The sequence below is a fragment of the Chenopodium album genome, chromosome 14 (assembly GCF_948465745.1).
Source record: "Chenopodium album chromosome 14, dcCheAlbu1.1, whole genome shotgun sequence".
NCBI lineage: Eukaryota > Viridiplantae > Streptophyta > Magnoliopsida > Caryophyllales > Amaranthaceae > Chenopodium > Chenopodium album.
The window spans coordinates 17,146,932-17,164,085 of record NC_137847.1 but is presented as its reverse complement, the minus strand read 5'-3'; the positions used below and the strand labels follow the sequence as shown (position 1 = coordinate 17,164,085).

The 17,154-nt window shown below is 35.3% G+C and overlaps 2 protein-coding genes across 2 annotated transcripts; one reads left to right on the top strand and one right to left on the bottom strand.

The window, feature by feature from the left end:
• Positions 1 to 1,295: 1,295 nt before the first annotated feature.
• On the top strand, positions 1,296 to 6,305 carry LOC145579023 (ATP-dependent Clp protease proteolytic subunit-related protein 1, chloroplastic-like). Its single transcript, XM_081636306.1, has 9 exons — positions 1,296 to 1,685; positions 3,449 to 3,564; positions 3,648 to 3,851; positions 3,953 to 4,057; positions 4,437 to 4,499; positions 4,591 to 4,702; positions 5,387 to 5,448; positions 5,660 to 5,842; positions 5,941 to 6,305. Exons 1-9 carry the CDS (start codon positions 1,424 to 1,426, stop codon positions 6,025 to 6,027), a joined length of 1,194 nt encoding a protein of 397 aa, XP_081492432.1. The 5' UTR covers positions 1,296 to 1,423; the 3' UTR covers positions 6,028 to 6,305.
• Positions 6,306 to 11,931: 5,626 nt separating this feature from the next.
• Positions 11,932 to 14,513, bottom strand: LOC145579022 (uncharacterized). The gene is made up of 2 exons (XM_081636305.1): positions 13,464 to 14,513; positions 11,932 to 12,228 (listed from the first exon to the last, which is right to left on the bottom strand). The coding sequence occupies exons 1-2, from the start codon at positions 14,151 to 14,153 to the stop codon at positions 12,163 to 12,165; spliced, it is 756 nt and encodes a 251-aa protein (XP_081492431.1). The 5' UTR covers positions 14,154 to 14,513; the 3' UTR covers positions 11,932 to 12,162.
• Between the last annotated feature and the right edge of the window lie 2,641 nt (positions 14,514 to 17,154).

The following is a 17,154-nucleotide window of genomic DNA, read 5'->3' as shown; positions in this document are numbered from 1 at the left end:
CATGTAGAATCATCTTTTAATGTCTACTTTATTGATGTATAATTATTAATTTATTATACGAGTACTTTGTAATATTTACAAATGCATAATTATAAAAATATAAACGGTTAAAATTTTGTATGGGGTATTGATAAACATAAAAACAAAATTGTTAGACATATAAAAAATAGAGGAAGCACAACTTAAGAAAATGAATGCATTGTATTTTCGACTCAAAAAAAAAAAAAAATTATTAATTTATCAATATTCATATGTAAACAATAGGTGAAAGAAAGTGGTGATCTTGGGTTAAGATTGTGAAAAAATAAGCTCTGTTTGGTTTATTAAATTTTGTCTGGAATCATATCATTTGAACTAATATTTTTTGCAATTGTCTTAATTTTATTATTAGTCTAAATTTATAAACTTAAATTATTTTTCACCAACTTTTATATGTGTGGCCAGTCATCATAGGAGTTACTTCGTTAGTATTATAGGGACTACTCGGTCAATGTTACAAGTGTTACTTGATCAGTATTATAGGGTACTCCGTTCGTATTATAAAGGTTACTCGACTAGTGTTCTCTTCTCTATCATAAGGAGGGGATGATGAGGATCGAACCCCATCACTTAGGGAGGTGATGAAGGGACTAATCATCCCTCCACTCCTAGATCCTCAAATTGAAACAAACATACCCGATGTTGGGGTAAATGTTGGCCCATTATAATAAGTGGACGCTGTAAAATGTGATGGACATTAGCTCACACTCATTGTGGTAGGATGGTCATCAATCCTACAAAGTTTCAATTTGCAAAACATCAATACATGTAGTAACTCAATTTAATCTGCAATTCATTTATTTATTTTTTTGGTAGAGAATGATCTTATTAAATTAACACCTTTCACAAGTGCATCTACACAAATCATTTCTTGAGATTAAAAAAGGAAGGTACCTGGCCTCATATGTAGTTGGTGAGCTTCAAGTCACAAGGCGAGTTCCTCATAAGCTTGATAATTTAGTTACTTTTTTCAAGAGACTTCCACTATTCAATTACTTTTAATTTTAAAAAACAGACATGACTCAAAAATTATCTAGTAAACAATTAAACTGAGCACTTTTCTATTCTCACATGTCAAAAACTTCCATTCTTCAATTACTTTTAATTTCCAAAAACGAACATGACTAAAAAATTATCTAGTCAACAACTAAACTCGACACTCCTCGGTTCTCACATGTCAATTTTAAAACGAGATTTGATTAATCAAGCATTCAAGCCTACATATCAAGAAAGCAATCCCATGGGCCTTGAGAAACCAAGTCTTAGCTCAAAAATTGAACACAGCAGAGCCACAACCCAAAATTGAACATCCCCATCTAATTATCTAAGTATATCACTCCAAATTTTCCGAGCAATCAGTTTAGAGCTTCCAAACATAGCTTCAATGGCGACCGCTTTTCTCTCTCCTATCTCCACTCATAATCCAGTCTCTTCTGAAAATCGTGAAATGGGTATTCTCTCAAATGGCCTCTCTCAATCATCTTTCATTTTGGGTACTAAACCCTTTTCTTCTTCAACCCTTTTCTCTTCTTCAATTCAATCTAAACCCACGCTTAATCGGAGGTTGTTCAAGTCACCTTGTGCCCAGAAATCTTCATTTGATCATATTCCTAAGCAATTTAGGCAAGATAATCTCAAAGAAGGCTGTAAGTTTCTACTTTTTTTCAATTTATTATTGCTTGGCCAATTTTCAAATCCTGCTTATTGTATTCTCTTATAGAAGATAGTTATAATTATGTTATTGTTAGAAGATTATATTTTTATCAATTAGTTTAGGGGTATTAGTTAAAATTTGCTGATTTATGTATTTGAAGCTTTTTATTAGATTTTGGTACTGTATTTTACAAGTAGAAGTTATGGAGTTGTGTTTACAGTCCGAATGTTTAAAACACTCAAATCGTGTGGCGCGCTCTTGCTGATATCGGGAGAGTGACAATGAGTCTAATACGGAGTAACTTATTATGTGATTTGGTTTATATGAGATAGGTTTTTCATTAGAAGGAAATTGTATATATGTGAGAAATTGAACTTTATAAGATGATATTTTATCTCTAAATATGTGAGAAATAGATGGGTTTCAAGTTTAGGGAAGCTTACTCTTAACAAAAGTAGGCATTTCATGGAATAGTGATAGAGAGCTAAAGAAGACTTGGTGACCAACTGAGTTTGGTTACGAATCCTATTGTAGACTATAATATCGACATTTTAAGTGGTTTTAGTTTATTATTTGCCTTTTATGAGAAAATACTATAACACTTTAAGATTATGATAATCAAGAGTGTTGTTTCATGGATGTTATCTCTATGTGGGCTACATTTCTTTCAGACTCCCATTTCGAAATGGCAGTTTCTTGATTGCATTTATTTTGCTAGCCAATAAAGAGGTCAAGGATATGGTTGGAAAAAGGGACTAGCTTGCAAATATTAAAAATGTTAAGTTAGTAGCTACACCATTGTTGCACATCTTGTTAATTAGCTTTGGCAAGCAAAATAGCTTTGTGGAGCTAATTAGCTTGGTATATATTAATTAGATAAAAAAAATTAAATAAATTTATTGATAATTACCTTAACAGTTGGAGCAACAAATAGCTAAAATTGTTGGAGCTTAAGAAAATGATGTGGCATGACAAACAATTAAATGAATTGGTGAACCATTGGAGTTTTAGAAGAGATGGAGTTCCCTGCCATAATACTGTTGGATTATCCACGATTCTAAATTATAAAAGAGACATGTTATCTAATGAATAGTGTTTAGATTTTAAATATTTGAAATATTTGAAAGAATTTCAATCCTCTTTTAGGGTTGTCCGTCCGATAGTTTGCAGCATTTTACCCAATTTGCTAGTACATATTACTATATTAGTATGTGTTCACATATTGCTACCAAAATTTTTACTTTGCTTTGTAAATTACAAACACAAATATCCTGTTTCAAGTGTCAGTAAATAAACATGTCTAGATGTGTCATCATCTTACCATTTTGTCATGTTTCTAAACAAATATTCAAGTTATTTGAGAATGGTTTTTTCTTTTTGGGGGAGGGACTGAGGAGAGGGGCAAAGGGCCAAACTTCTCTTTTGAGGATCACTGGACTACTATATAAATACATTGGAGAACATCTAAGGCTCATTTATGTAGATGTGAACAAATTTACTAAGTATAAAGCTGGGGCCTATTCAGTAATGGAGTCATCTTGCTCCCACCTCAACAATGCATCAATGCAGACAGGTCAAAGAAAATGCAGGAGACAGGAAAAAGGAAAAAAATAAAGTGGCATGCTTAATATGATAGTTCACAACTTTGTCCTCTATTGAACATCAAATTAAAATCAATAGGATTTGTCATATTTCTGAGTATATTCTCTATTATTTTTAATTCTGACAATGCTTTATGCATATCTTCATTTACAGTGATGGATAACTTCAAAAATGTCCCTCAGTATCTTTATGGCCTCAGTCCTTCACAAATGGACATGTTCATGACAGAGGATAATCCAGTTCGCCGGCAGTCAGAAAAAGTATCAGAGGTACATGATTGGCTATAATTATTGCTGTAACGCTGTAATTCAATTTAACAGCTGTGTCTCATGTTTGCAATAAATTCTCGCAGCAAAGCATTTCATCTGCGAGCAACTATCTAGACAATGGTGGGATGTGGAGTACTAGAGGAATGGATGATAGAGGTCCATCAAAATACAGTATGAGCATTAGCATGTATCGTGGTGGTGCTAGAGGATATGGAAGACCAAGAACTGCCCCTCCTGATCTTCCTTCCTTGCTTTTGGATGCTAGGATTGTGTATCTTGGCATGCCAGTAAGACCTCGTCACTCCTAATGCTTATATAGAAGTACTGCATTTCCATTATACTTCAGTCTTTGGTTCTAATTTTTAATTGTTCTGCTCTATTTGCTCAGATTGTGCCTGCAGTTACTGAGCTGATTGTTGCTCAGTTTATGTGGCTGGACTATGACAACCCCTCAAAGCCTATATATTTATACATCAACTCATCTGGAACACAAGTGAGTGAAAAGATACATTATTTGTGTGGTAACTCCTGTAATTTAGAAATCTAATTCTAAATAAGTACTCTTCCCAGGAATATTGTACTTACTACTAACTGCATGGTAAGCTTATATGTTTGTGCATAGGAGCCTAATGTAATTTTATGCTGGTTTTTTCAAAATGATTCACACGAGCATGAGCGGAAAGTACCACTACTAATAAGTTTGCCAGTCATTCTCTTATATTGAAGACTGATAACCATTCACTAAATAATTAAGACGTGGGGGAGGGCTGTGAGTGGAAGGACTTACGTCCAATACACTTGAAGTATATAATTGTTTGATTGGTTGAAATGCAGCCCCAAATCATGCCTTGACATGCTTTTTGTATTTTCAGAATGAGAAGATGGAAACTGTTGGTTCAGAGACAGAGGCATATGCCATAGCTGACACCATGGGTGTAAGCAAAATTGTTTATTTATTATTTTCTGTGCATTTGTGTGAGCCCAATCCATCAGTCTTTGACTTGTGCTTGATCAACTTTCATGTAGTATTGCAAATCAGATGTCTACACAGTGAACTGTGGCATGGCATATGGCCAAGCAGCTATGCTTCTATCACTTGGAACAAAGGGTTACCGTGCTCTGCAGCCAAATTCATCAAGTATTGCACCACTACTTTGCTTGTCCTTATTATATAAATTTCAATGTGTTCTTGCTTGTATTTGCTGCATCGCTGACAAATGCCTCTTTGCTTTATGCATCTCTCTCAATGAGAAATACTTGGAAAACATCGAATCTGAAACGAATCAGATTCAATTATTTGAGAACACTTAAATAAACTGGATGTTTTTTCTATGCAATATGGATTCCTGTTGCCACTTAAAAAAATGTGAATACTGAACAACAATGACAATGCCTTCACTTGAGTGTTGTTTGCAATAGTGACCACATATTTGCTTTTACTCAATTGAATCTTGAAACTCGAGAATTGCTTTTTGGATTGTTGAGTGAACTCATCTAGACTAAGGAACTCATTTTTAAGTTCCACCTGTCCCTTCTCTTTCGTATTGTTTGTTGTGTTGGGGGGGGGGGGGGTGTAGGGGACATGCAAAATTTACATTTGGACACACATAACATGGTGGATGAAGAATATAATGCTTAGTGAGTAGAAGAATTATAAATGTTGTTGGATTTATAATGCTTTGTCTTGGCTTTAAGTTTAAACCTTAAACTTCTTTTCTTCCTCCTCTCATCACCAAATCTTAAAAATAAGATGCAACTTACTAGAAGAAAATGTTATTTATCCAATCCTGGTTTCTAAATGCTCTCCAATCTGAAAATGCAGCAAAATTGTATCTGCCAAAAGTCAACAGATCTAGTGGAGCTGTGATAGATATGTGGATCAAGGTACACCTAATCCTTTTATCATGATCCTTTATTATGCTTGCAGTTCCAAAATGTAATATCAACAGTATCATATGTTAATCTAATTCCAAAAGATTGGGTTTATGGCTAAGTGTTATATCGATTGCCCCTTAAACATAAGGATGAGAAGGAACAAGCACCCAGCTCTACTAATTTGTGTATGCTTAAGCTAAGAAACCTTTGATCTTTGTAGGCAAAAGAACTAGATGCAAATACGGAGTACTATGTTGAACTCTTAGCCAAAGGTATTGGCAAACCAAAAGAAGAGATCGAGAAAGATATTCAGCGCCCCAAGTACTTACAGGCACAGGAAGCCATTGATTATGGCATTGCAGACAAGCTGATTGATTCGAGGGATTCTGCGTTTGAGAAAAGGGTGAGCTTCTCTTATTATGACAAACTCAATTTTGTTTTCCCCTTTGGGTATTGGGTTCCATCCATCTTTGATACTGACGAAAACTTTCCATGGCTCAGAATTATGATGAGATACTTGCACAATCAAGGGCGATGAGGAGAGGAGGACCTGGACAAGCTGCAGCAGCACCCTCTGGCTTTAGGTGATTAGTGCGAAATGGGTGTTTTGATTCCAGCAAGCTGTTGCTTTTGAAGTACATGTTAAATCTGTTTATTATAGACGGACTGCTGGTGCTTCCATGCTCCAGCACTACCTTTCAGCTTAAAGCTTATGTAACATACAAGGGGGGTGATGGAATTAAAAGGCTAACCTCAGTTGTCGAAATTTTGTGTAATGATGCTGTAAGTCTGTAAGTGCCAGTTAATGTAGAAAAAGCATACGTGTCTATAAGCTATTTATATGATTTATTGGCTTTTAGACTTCATAGTTTGTGAACCTCAGTTTAGTTTTCATCATGATCTCGTGGATAGTAGAGGTGAAGACTCATATGTGAGAGTTAGACCTGGTTATTGGGCGGGTCGGTTTAGGGTCAGTACGGGTCGGGTCAAAGAGGGTCACATTTTATAGGGTCAATATCGGGTCGGACTAATGCGGTTTGCGGGTCAATAGCGGGTCGATAATTGGTGAGCCTACAAAATATCAATTAAAATAAATATTGGACAAAACCATTATTTTATTAAATACATAAGAATACAAATTTATCCATGTAATTATTTTGCATTATTTATTTTCTTTCTCAATTAAATTGGAAAAACATTTTGACCATATATTGACCCTATCCAATAAGAGCTCTGTCCATTAAAGGCCCCTGTCCATTAAAAACCTTTTAAGCTTGGCCCTGACCCTATTATCATTGGCTACCAGCCAACCCTACTCAATAACCACCCTTAAGTGGGAGTAGGACTGAAACTAGTAATAGCCATGATGCACGTATCAAACTCGAGTCGTGACTTGATGGAAGATAAGTTTAGATAATGTCTTGGCAAACATTCTTACTTTGAGTTAGACTCGTTCACTTTACCTTAAAAAAAAATATTTAGTAAAAATAATTTCAATTCAGCAAAAATAATATAATTTCAGTTCAGTAAAAATAATTTTAGTTTAGTAAATGTAAAGAAGAAATATAATAGAGATTCAAGAAAAATAATTTAAGTTCAGCAAAAATAATTTCAGTTTAGTAAAATTAATTTCAGTTTAGTAAAAATAATTTCAGTTCAGCAAAAATAAGGTAAAGTGAACAGGGCCTTACACTTGTGACACAAAAATGGGGTGAATTCATACTCATGTGTTGCCCGGTATTAAATAGTGTTACTTATTACACGAGATAAAATCCACGTACCACAAACTTTTAAATGTTGCTGGATATTGTGTGGTAAGTCATCATGGGGGTGATTAGTCATCATGGGGAGTACTTTCTTTGTGTTTTAGGGGTTATCACAAACTCTAAATAACAATATACGATTTTTATTTATTTTTAATTATAACAATATACGATTCTCTGTTTTTTCTTTTTAGATGGAAGGTTTTTTTTTTTCTTTCCAGATGACAGTTTTTTTTAGGTGGTAGTCTTTTTTGTTTAGATGGTAGGGTTTTGATTTATTTATTTATTTAAAGAATTGTAGCTTTTTTTTCAAAAATAAATAAATAAAATAAATAAGGTATTTTGGAAAAGTGAAAGTTTTCACCCAAAACCCCCTTTCACTTTATACATAAGATAATGACTCAAAAACTTGATTATAAATCTAATTTAGAATTTAATCATTCATTCCAAATTATCTAATCAAAATCCTATCGCTAACCCCCAACTCAAAATACGTTTAAGATAAGTTATTTATGAGTAAACTAAAAAGGAGAGTACTGATGTTTGAGGAAAGTTGCAGATAGAGTACTCACGTTTGAGAAGTTGCAAATAGAGTACTTAAACAAGTATTCACCCACTAAAAAAAAGTAAATACCCTTGCAGTAGATCTTCCCACTTCTCTAGACCTTCTAGTCACCACTTTTACGATCGTAATATGTATGTACTTGAATGATGCTATAAATCTCCATCAACTTCAAGTATTGGACTTACGTGAGTTGGTCGGGTCAAGGGCCTGGGGTAGTCGCTACAGAGTAGGCTTGAAACCAAGCGGAACATGGCTTTTACTAGAAGGATTCTCCACGGAACTCCTGTGAGAGCGTATCCATTGTCCCCTATTAGAGAAGGCCCTACCGGGTAAAGGAAAGTGCAATAAAGCTAGTAAGGCAAGGTGCGTAGCGGGAATGAGGCTATGTACACACAAGCTAACTTCAGGTATGCAGTTAGTTCTCAAGCGATTCCCTTGTTGACTTCGCATCTGTAGATAGGTCATCCAATAGCTCTCCCGCGGCTAGTTGTAAAGGACTCAATGAGAAACCAAAAAGGCTAACGTTGCAAAGGTAGTTGTTGGAATTCAAAAAATTTACAGGAAGCATTTCAAAAATTATAGAAAAAAAAAATATTACTTATTGATAAAAAGAACATAAAAATAAAAAACCACCCCCACCAACCTAACCACCTATCACGACAGCCCACTCCCACAAACCCGACCGCCTGGTGGCCCCTCAGCACTGGAGCGCCGCGCCATGCTGCTCCGACCGCCGTATCCCTCCCCTTGAATGCGCCGATCGCTGTACCCCTCCCCCTGATTCTGAGTCGGCAGAAACAGCATCACTGGTATTCTGAAGGCTCGATAGAGCCTACAGCCAAAAAAATATAGATCAAAGGTCAATGATTGAACTCTAATAGAATTTAAATTTTACTAGATATCAATGGAAAATAAGAAAATTAATATTACTTACCAGCCTCAACTTCGAAAAATCAGCAATGAACTCATCTACCCATGGCTTCTGTGGAACAAGTTGTGGAGGGCACTCCTTGATATCAGGAATATCGGGCATGTAAACACTCTGGTCCTTGACTTTGATATCAAGTTTGGCATCTTAACTTCTGGAATATGCTTAGCTTCCCACCTATGAGAAAAGAAAATGTAATCTCAGTACTAAAAAGTCAAGTATTTACTGATGCCCCCAGAACATACTTAAACATTTACAAGCTTAAGCTTTCTAATCACGAACTAACTTTTTTTTTTCTTTTCATCTTGATTGTTAAGAGCTCCTATGCTGCAACAGCATAGCAAAGGGACAACTTTTAAAAGCTAGATTAAATGTTATGTTGCTTGTTCTTTCAAGTGGGGCATAATATATGTACTTCTGAGAGAAAAACGCAGTTATTTTTTGTTTTAGCAGCTTTCTTCTTGCATATGATGCACTAGCTTTCCTCCAACACTTCCTATAAAGCAATGTGTTTAACACTAATACAGTATCCAGGATTCCTCCAAAAAAAAAAAAAAAAAAAAAACTATCCAGCTGAAAGCCTGGACTGTGTTTTGATAAATTTTATGCGGTCAAATTGTAAATAGCAGGGTTTTGGTAATTAATGACAGTCTTATCATTGCCCAAAAAGGTATTTGTGCATCTTTCTCCCACTCCTACTTACATGTCTTTAAAGGCAATATAGTATCAGAGATTCACAAGAGTGACAGGACACATCCAAACCAAACAGATCATATCTCTGCTTCTTGCTTTCTACTTCTAACATAAATAAAAGGCTTATTTCCTAACAGATCATATTCTCAAATGTGTTAAAAAATAAAATATAAAATAAAATAAAAAAATAATACAAAAACTGGCAATGTTTTTTTTCTGGAGTTCAAATGCTCTAAGACAATGATGATAAGGGTTCTCTGGCCTCTGATAACTGAAAACAGGAGTACATCACCCACAAGTGATTAGAATGTGTCTACTTTTCAGAGGTTGCTTGTTTGAAGAGAACAAACCAAAAGGGTTTATTACACAAAGGCAATCCTGTGGACGGGTAGCAATCATGACAGCATCAAGATGATGTTCCAACACTCATTTTACAGTCAATTATATAGGTTTTTCCTAGCTGAACTGAGCCTCTTTTTTTTTTCCTATTCTTTTATACTCCATAGTTCAGAATAAGTCATAACAGCAAACAATAGATATTGATAAAGCACTAACGTGTCTAGAAATAACTAAAAGTAAACATTAAAACGCTTCTTAAGAAGTGGTATGCCCGACTCATGGTCGTACTTGGAGCAAACTGATAATAATAATATGTCAAACTTGGAGATTATACTCCAAGGAATATATCTCTACAAATAAGAATAGGGAGGCTAAAGTAAATAGTTCAGAATAATTACAACCTAGTGCCACCTCAACAGGAGCATGTTTCACATCTATTACTACTATTACTAGTAGTATACTAGTCAAACGCTTAATTTGGATTTTGGCTGGAATCTACAGAGAGGTAGTATACTTTCGATACAAGCAAAGCTTCACTTTTTCATTTCTACTACAGGAGTATGGGGCACATGTATTTAGTAAATGCAGGGATTCTTATGGCTGGAACCTACAGAAGGTAGTAAACTCCAACATAAGCCATGCCATACTTTCTGTAAACTTAAAATGACAATGTGTCACTGACTCACCAGCATTTTCTTGAAAAATGATGTATTGACCAAAAAGTAAAGCCTAAATGGACCATCACCCAAAACAGAGATGTTAAACTGCATGATTCTTCTCCTGCATTTTTCTTCTCCTCCATTTCCCCACCCTTAATCTTGCTTCCTTCACCTTTCATTTTGACTGCAGTTAAAGCAGCTTCATCAATGCCTCAAAAGATCTCATAATCCCCCTTATTCTCCCTAAGTCTTATATATCTACTTTTCATCATATGCTTTCATTCCTTGTTTATGTTGCGTGATTTCGATATCTTTCTATTACCTGTTTTCAGATTATATTTCTGTCACTGAAAGACTAATATGAGTAATTAGAGCACTGCAATAAACAAATGATTTTAGGGGGAAAATGAGGGACAAGAGAAAATGAGGAAACTTCATCTATCTGATCAGAGAGATGGACGGAAAAAAAAAGGAATGCATACATGATAAATGCATAAAAAGCCATGAAGGTGATCAGTAACCTAAAAAAAAAGTGGTTCCTGAATCCTGATAGAGTAAGCCAGGGCCATGCTCTATCACAGTCCTAAAGATAAAGACATTTTGTTTACTATTGACAAAAGATACCTGTATCAGAATTAAGGCATTTTATATGAAATAGAGCTTTTGTACTCATTTGATTTGGAAATGACACTATTGATAAAAGATAATTGTATCAGAATTGTAACTTTATTAATAATATTATTTACATAGAATACAGCAGAGTTTACTTCTAGAATGCTAATGGGATTAAATTGCCAAGTTCATCAAATTAAATGCTCTATATCGAATTCACCACCTTATGGTGCATTATTCAGGCAGCCAAAATTGCAAGTCATGTTAAAAGCTCCAAAAGTCAAAGTCTCGGAGGAAATAATGAATCTTTTATGTCGCAAAAATAACAAGATTGAGTTAGAATATCAAACAGAATTTCCAGTCCCAAATTCCCAATGAACAAGAATAGAGACAGCATGTAATTATTTTAGAACTAAGAAAGTACCTGCAAAATAACTTACGAAATAGCAGGAGTTTGCCCAATAAAGAATGCTCATTGATATTAAAATTGATGAATAGGTTGTCATCAAAATATTTCTTTTTTAAACTAAGAAGCAAGGAAACTTAAAAGAACATGAAGTATACCTGACACATCTCAGGTATACTTATCCATCTTCTGGTGGCCCAGATTCAAAATCTGGTTCACCTTCAACCTTAAAAGCAGGTCTATGAATGCCCTCAAATTCATCATCACTCTCTTCATCTTCACTCCAATCCCCTACCAAATCATCACCATCCTTGCCACTATGGTCCCCCTCACAAGTACAATTTGAAGAACTAATAATTTCTGCATCACAACTAGCGTTTCCAGATCACGATTCTCCTGAAAAACATCATAGAGCTTAGCAAATCTAAACTGTCAAGGGAATTGACATCCTATGGTTGCAATAGAGAAAGATATGGGAGTGAAGTAACGAGTCTGAAATCATTCAACAGCCAAAGCACTCATACAGGTGAAAATCAAAGCAAAATTCACTATCAGATATTATTCACGTATAGCACCATGCTACTCGCAATCAAGTTCTACACAATTGAGCAAGTTGTCATCTACAACACTAATACACTATAGCACATAGTACACTATATACCAGCGGTATTCACAACTCTAACTAGACACTATCAACTCGGACTAGTAATCAGGCATCAAGATCAAATGTCAATTGATCAGGCCTAAGCAGTTAGTAGCTATCTTCTTTCTTCTGTAGACAAACATGTTTGGATTATAGCATCTTCCCCTTGCAGCAGCCATACCTGTGACAAAAGAAATCGATCTATCAAATTGACACAACCAACTAAAGAAGATAACTCAGACAACAAAAGGCATAATGACCCCACCCACTTTCTGATAAAACAGAACTAAGCTGCATGAGTGTCAAAGAACGTGAAGTGTGAGAGAAAAGCTTGATGGTGAATGAGGAATAAAAGTTGAAGTATACTGAAACATGTCTCAAGATTCAATTAAGACCATGCAGGGACAATGGTTGAGGAAAACACAAGGAAGAACAACGGAAAAAACCTCTTTTAACTTGCTGGAGTTAGAATCTTTATGACTGTGTTTTCCTCCCCCCGCGAACACAAAACAAAGTCTAACAATATGATACAAGAAAAGAAAGGCAGGCTACAAAGCAGAAACAGGCAGAAATAGCAGAATCGAAGCTGTGTGCATCTTTATCTCCCAACATAATTAAAACAATTTAATGAAAACCTCCAGAAAATTTTCAAATAAATACTAGTTGCTCAATCCTGTCCAAGTCATGTTAGAAGTCTTAGAACAGAAGGGATAGTTGATGATTATTCTCATTGGCCAATCAAAGAGCCCTCCCAACATCAATTGTACAGGCCAGTAGGGCAGACAAAGTAAGGAAAGGATTAAGAGGCAAACAACAATGGCAATAGTGAATTTTGTAGTAGGTAAATTTTTCTGGAAGCCATATTCAAATTAACAATATGATACTCGATGAACATATGAGAAAGTTACAGAGCACTATGGCATTTTGCAAATGAAGTTTCAGATAAGCTACCCCATCCCCTGACAGTTTTTCTACCATGCATATACACAACAGCAAGGCTTGAGTAAATATCTATAGTATAACCTAGAAAAATCAAGTAACCAAGGAAAAACTAACATTGGATAACAATATAATCAGGCAAGTATCAATCAAGAACACAGACCGAAATCATTTCCATCTTATTGGATAACAGCCAGAGAAAAGACTATCAACTCAAAACCACAATAAGGCTGTATTTTTGCATAAACCCGAATCACTCATGCTCAAATTCCATAGGCCAGCAGAGCAAAAATCACTCAAATCATTCAACGTATCAAAGAAACAATTCAACGATTACTTCAAGATTGAAAAGTACAAAGGTAACATAAAATAAACCGAATTGGCGACATAAAACCATCAAAAATAGTTCAACAAATCATACAAACAACTCAAATAGAGAACAGAATTCAAAGAACAAAGAGGGAAAAGAGAACATACCCAAAAATCCTTGGTTTTTGAAAGTAGGAACATGTGAGCAAGAGTATCCAGAAATCCTCCATTGTTAAAGTTCTTCCTACCACCACCAGTCTGCTGATTCTTAAAACTACCCAATTCATCATACTCCTTCACAACAGCAGAAAATCCATTGTAAATTTCAAACCAAAACTTCTTCTGACCTATAACATTCACATATCCCATCACCTCCATATCTTTCCTTGAGTACATACACTTTCTCTTTGCTCCATTAAAATCAGCAGCAACAAAACCAGTGTTGTTTCTTGCATTACTCTTCTTCCCCTCCCTTCGATTTTGCTTCGCTTCAGCCATTGTTACATCATCAACGAATGGAGCACCAACCCCAAGAAGCAAAGTTCCGTCAATCAACTCAATCTTCAATGAACTTGTTGAATCTTCACCCTTTACCAATTTCTGCAAAATCCCATTAAAATTCTCCCCCTTTTTTGCCGATTCCAATTGCACAACCTCACTTACAGCTTCACCAGATTGATTTTCCGAGGAATTTTCATCTTTAACCCCAATTAATTCATCAGAACCCTCATCTATTTCCCCCAAATCAGATTGAGGAAGTTCATCCTTTCCATCAAGATTCAACAGTTCCTTGGAATTAACACCCGATTGTTCAAGTTCAGCAAAATGTCCAGAATCTAGGAGAGATTCATCAGTCATACCACCCTCTTCAGAAAGAGAGAGTTCCGCTTTTTTGGGGATTGTTCTGGGGAAGAATCAGTTTTCTGGGTTTTAGTAATACCCACTTCAAAATTTGAGGGTTTGGCTTCCAAAGATGAAGGAAGAGAGAGAGTAGGAACTGGGTTTAACGAATTGAGGGGTTCGTGGTCTGAAGGAGGAGAGACCATGTCAGTGATTCTTCGTTTGTGGGAATGAGGAGAAGTTTCAGGAGATGGGAATGGTGATTCTTCCGCCATTGTTACACTGCTCTGGATCGAAGAAGAAGGACAGTACGAGAGAGGAAAATGGAGGTTCACAGAATTACAGAAAGAAAGCAGAAATTGAAATTTTGAAAATTGAATGAAATTGAAGATGAAGATGAAGGGGAAGGGAAAGAGAATTAGGGAGGGTTTTATAAGAGCACCAGCGGGTGAGCATTGGACAGGTACCGTACAGTTAGTACTAACGGTTCGGATACCCGATAACCAAAATCCCTAAAAGTAATATTTATAACCTGAACCGATAAGTACGGGTACCCGAATTTTCGGATCGGTTATCGGGTATCTAATTAGATATCTAATAATGATAATTAAACTTAATTATTAGTTATTATGATATAATTTACCACTAATTAACAATAATATCATATGATTTTGACCAAATTATTAATAATATTACTAATCATTGATATTATAAAGTAAAGTAAGAGTTTAGATTTAAAAAAATAGATTTAAGTAGGGAAAAAAAGCAAAAAAATGCTTATCGGAACGGATCGGGTAACCGTTAATTTTAAAATGATACCCAATAACCATACCCGATAACAAACTATCGGAACAGGTACCTGAACTGTTATGGTTATCGGATCGGGTACCCTAATTTTCGAGACGGTTACAGATCGATTTTTCGGGTTTTCGATTTTTCGGGTAGTTTTGCTTAGCCCTAATCAGCAGTGGCAAGGATTATAATCCTTTTACAGCCACTTTAGGATACTTTGGTATCCTTACCAATGTTGGTTTATCTAGGAGGATCCTTTACACAAAGGAATACACTATTTCCTTTCCATGGAAAAGATAATTTCCTCGGCCCAATCGCAAGATTGAGCAAGTAAAGACAATAAGGGGAATCTGTATTTGACAAAAAGTGGACGAATTTTACATTGCAATGGTAACTTAGCTGACATGCAAGGCATGTGAATTCATTGCATTGCATTGCAGTGGTAAATTGAAGTTGCTTCATGACACTTGTCATGATATTATTGCATTTAAATTTTTTTGGCTTCAATTTTGTATAACGGCTATAATATGTAAACGGTAACTTATTTGGGAAAACTAAAAACACCAACGGTCATGAAATTTTTTTCTCTATAAAATGAGTATATTTTGTCCATATTTCACAAACTTTCATTTTTAGTTAGAAATTACTCTCCATATTTCCAATTCATATTTTCAGTTCCATATCTCCAAGTCATTTTTTCTCCATAACACTTCTATTGCTAATTTCTTTTTTTGACCAACATATCACTTCCAATTTCAAATACCCTTCAATATGGATCGTAATAATTCAAATTACGGGAATAATATGAATTTTCCAAATAATCCAAACTATCAATATAATCAAAATAATCCTCCTTTTGACCCAAATTTATTAAGTAATCCTCATTTTTAAGCTGCTTTGCAATGGTTTCATAATCAATCAAGACCAATAAATGTCAATAATATTCCACATTGTCAACCTTCTTTCCCTTTTCCTCAAAGTAGCTTGTCATCTCAACAATCTTTTGGTAATGTGCCGGGTTTTCCCATTTCTGAACATTTCACTCAGAACATGGATCAATCACCGGGAGGTTTTGGTGGTAGCAATGCAACTCCAATAGAGGAGAGTGAATATGTGGAACAATTAGTGGGGGCGCAACATCTAGAAGACATTAACGATGTTGATGTCGAAATTGTTCCCGAACAAAATGTCAACACCACCGGGCAAAGGAAAAACCAATCATGGAGCATAGCTGAAGACAAAGCACTTGTATCGGCCTATATAAACGCAGGGGGTGACGTAGTGAGAGGAACCAAGACAAAGAGAAGTGGGTTATGGGTTGACATCTATAACCGTTACGAACGTTCTAGAATAGAAAACCCCGATGAAATAAAGGTAAGAAACATTAAATCTATGCAAAATCGATGAGATCATATCAATTTACATTGTAGTAAACGGGTAGATGCATATGGGTATCATTATCGAACCAAGGGTAGTGGTGAGTTCGAGCAAAATTTGGAGAAATTTGCTCACAAAGATTATTACGCAACTAACAACAAGATGTTTTGTTTATTGCATTGTTTTGAGGAATTGAGAATTTATCCGAAATGGGATCCATCTTTGGCCAAAGATCAATCGAATATGTTACCTGGTGGCCAACAAACGTCAACCGAAAGTGGGGGAAGCGGTAAAAGATCACAACCTGATTCACCATCCGAGGTTGGAGGAAGAGGTAAAAGACCTGCTGGCATAAAACAAACAAAGATGAAAGGTAAAGCATCTACTACTTCATCTTCAAGTATAAATCTTGAAGCGTTGAACACAAATTTTAACGAAGTTGGTGATAAGTTGAATGATTTGGGTGAGCGACTTCTAGACTAGTTGAAGGAAAGAGATGAACTTAAAAAAGCACAAGTTGAAGAAAAGAAAAGGCAAAAGGACGAGGCCATGAAGTTTAGAATGTTAGAAATGTTAATGCAGAAGCCCGTTCTTGATGAAGTTGAATTAGAAATGTATAAGAAACTTAGAGATGAATTCAGTAGTAGATTTTCGATTTGATTTAATTTACCCGATTGTACCGAGTAATCATGATTTGTTATTACGATTATGGTTGTATGTTTTATTATTACTGTAACTTTGCAGAATTATTGTCAATGTACCATTTTAATGTGAATGTAAATTCTATGTATTAATATGAACTTTATTTTTACTATATTGAGTTCAAGTCTGTAAATGTTACTATATATTA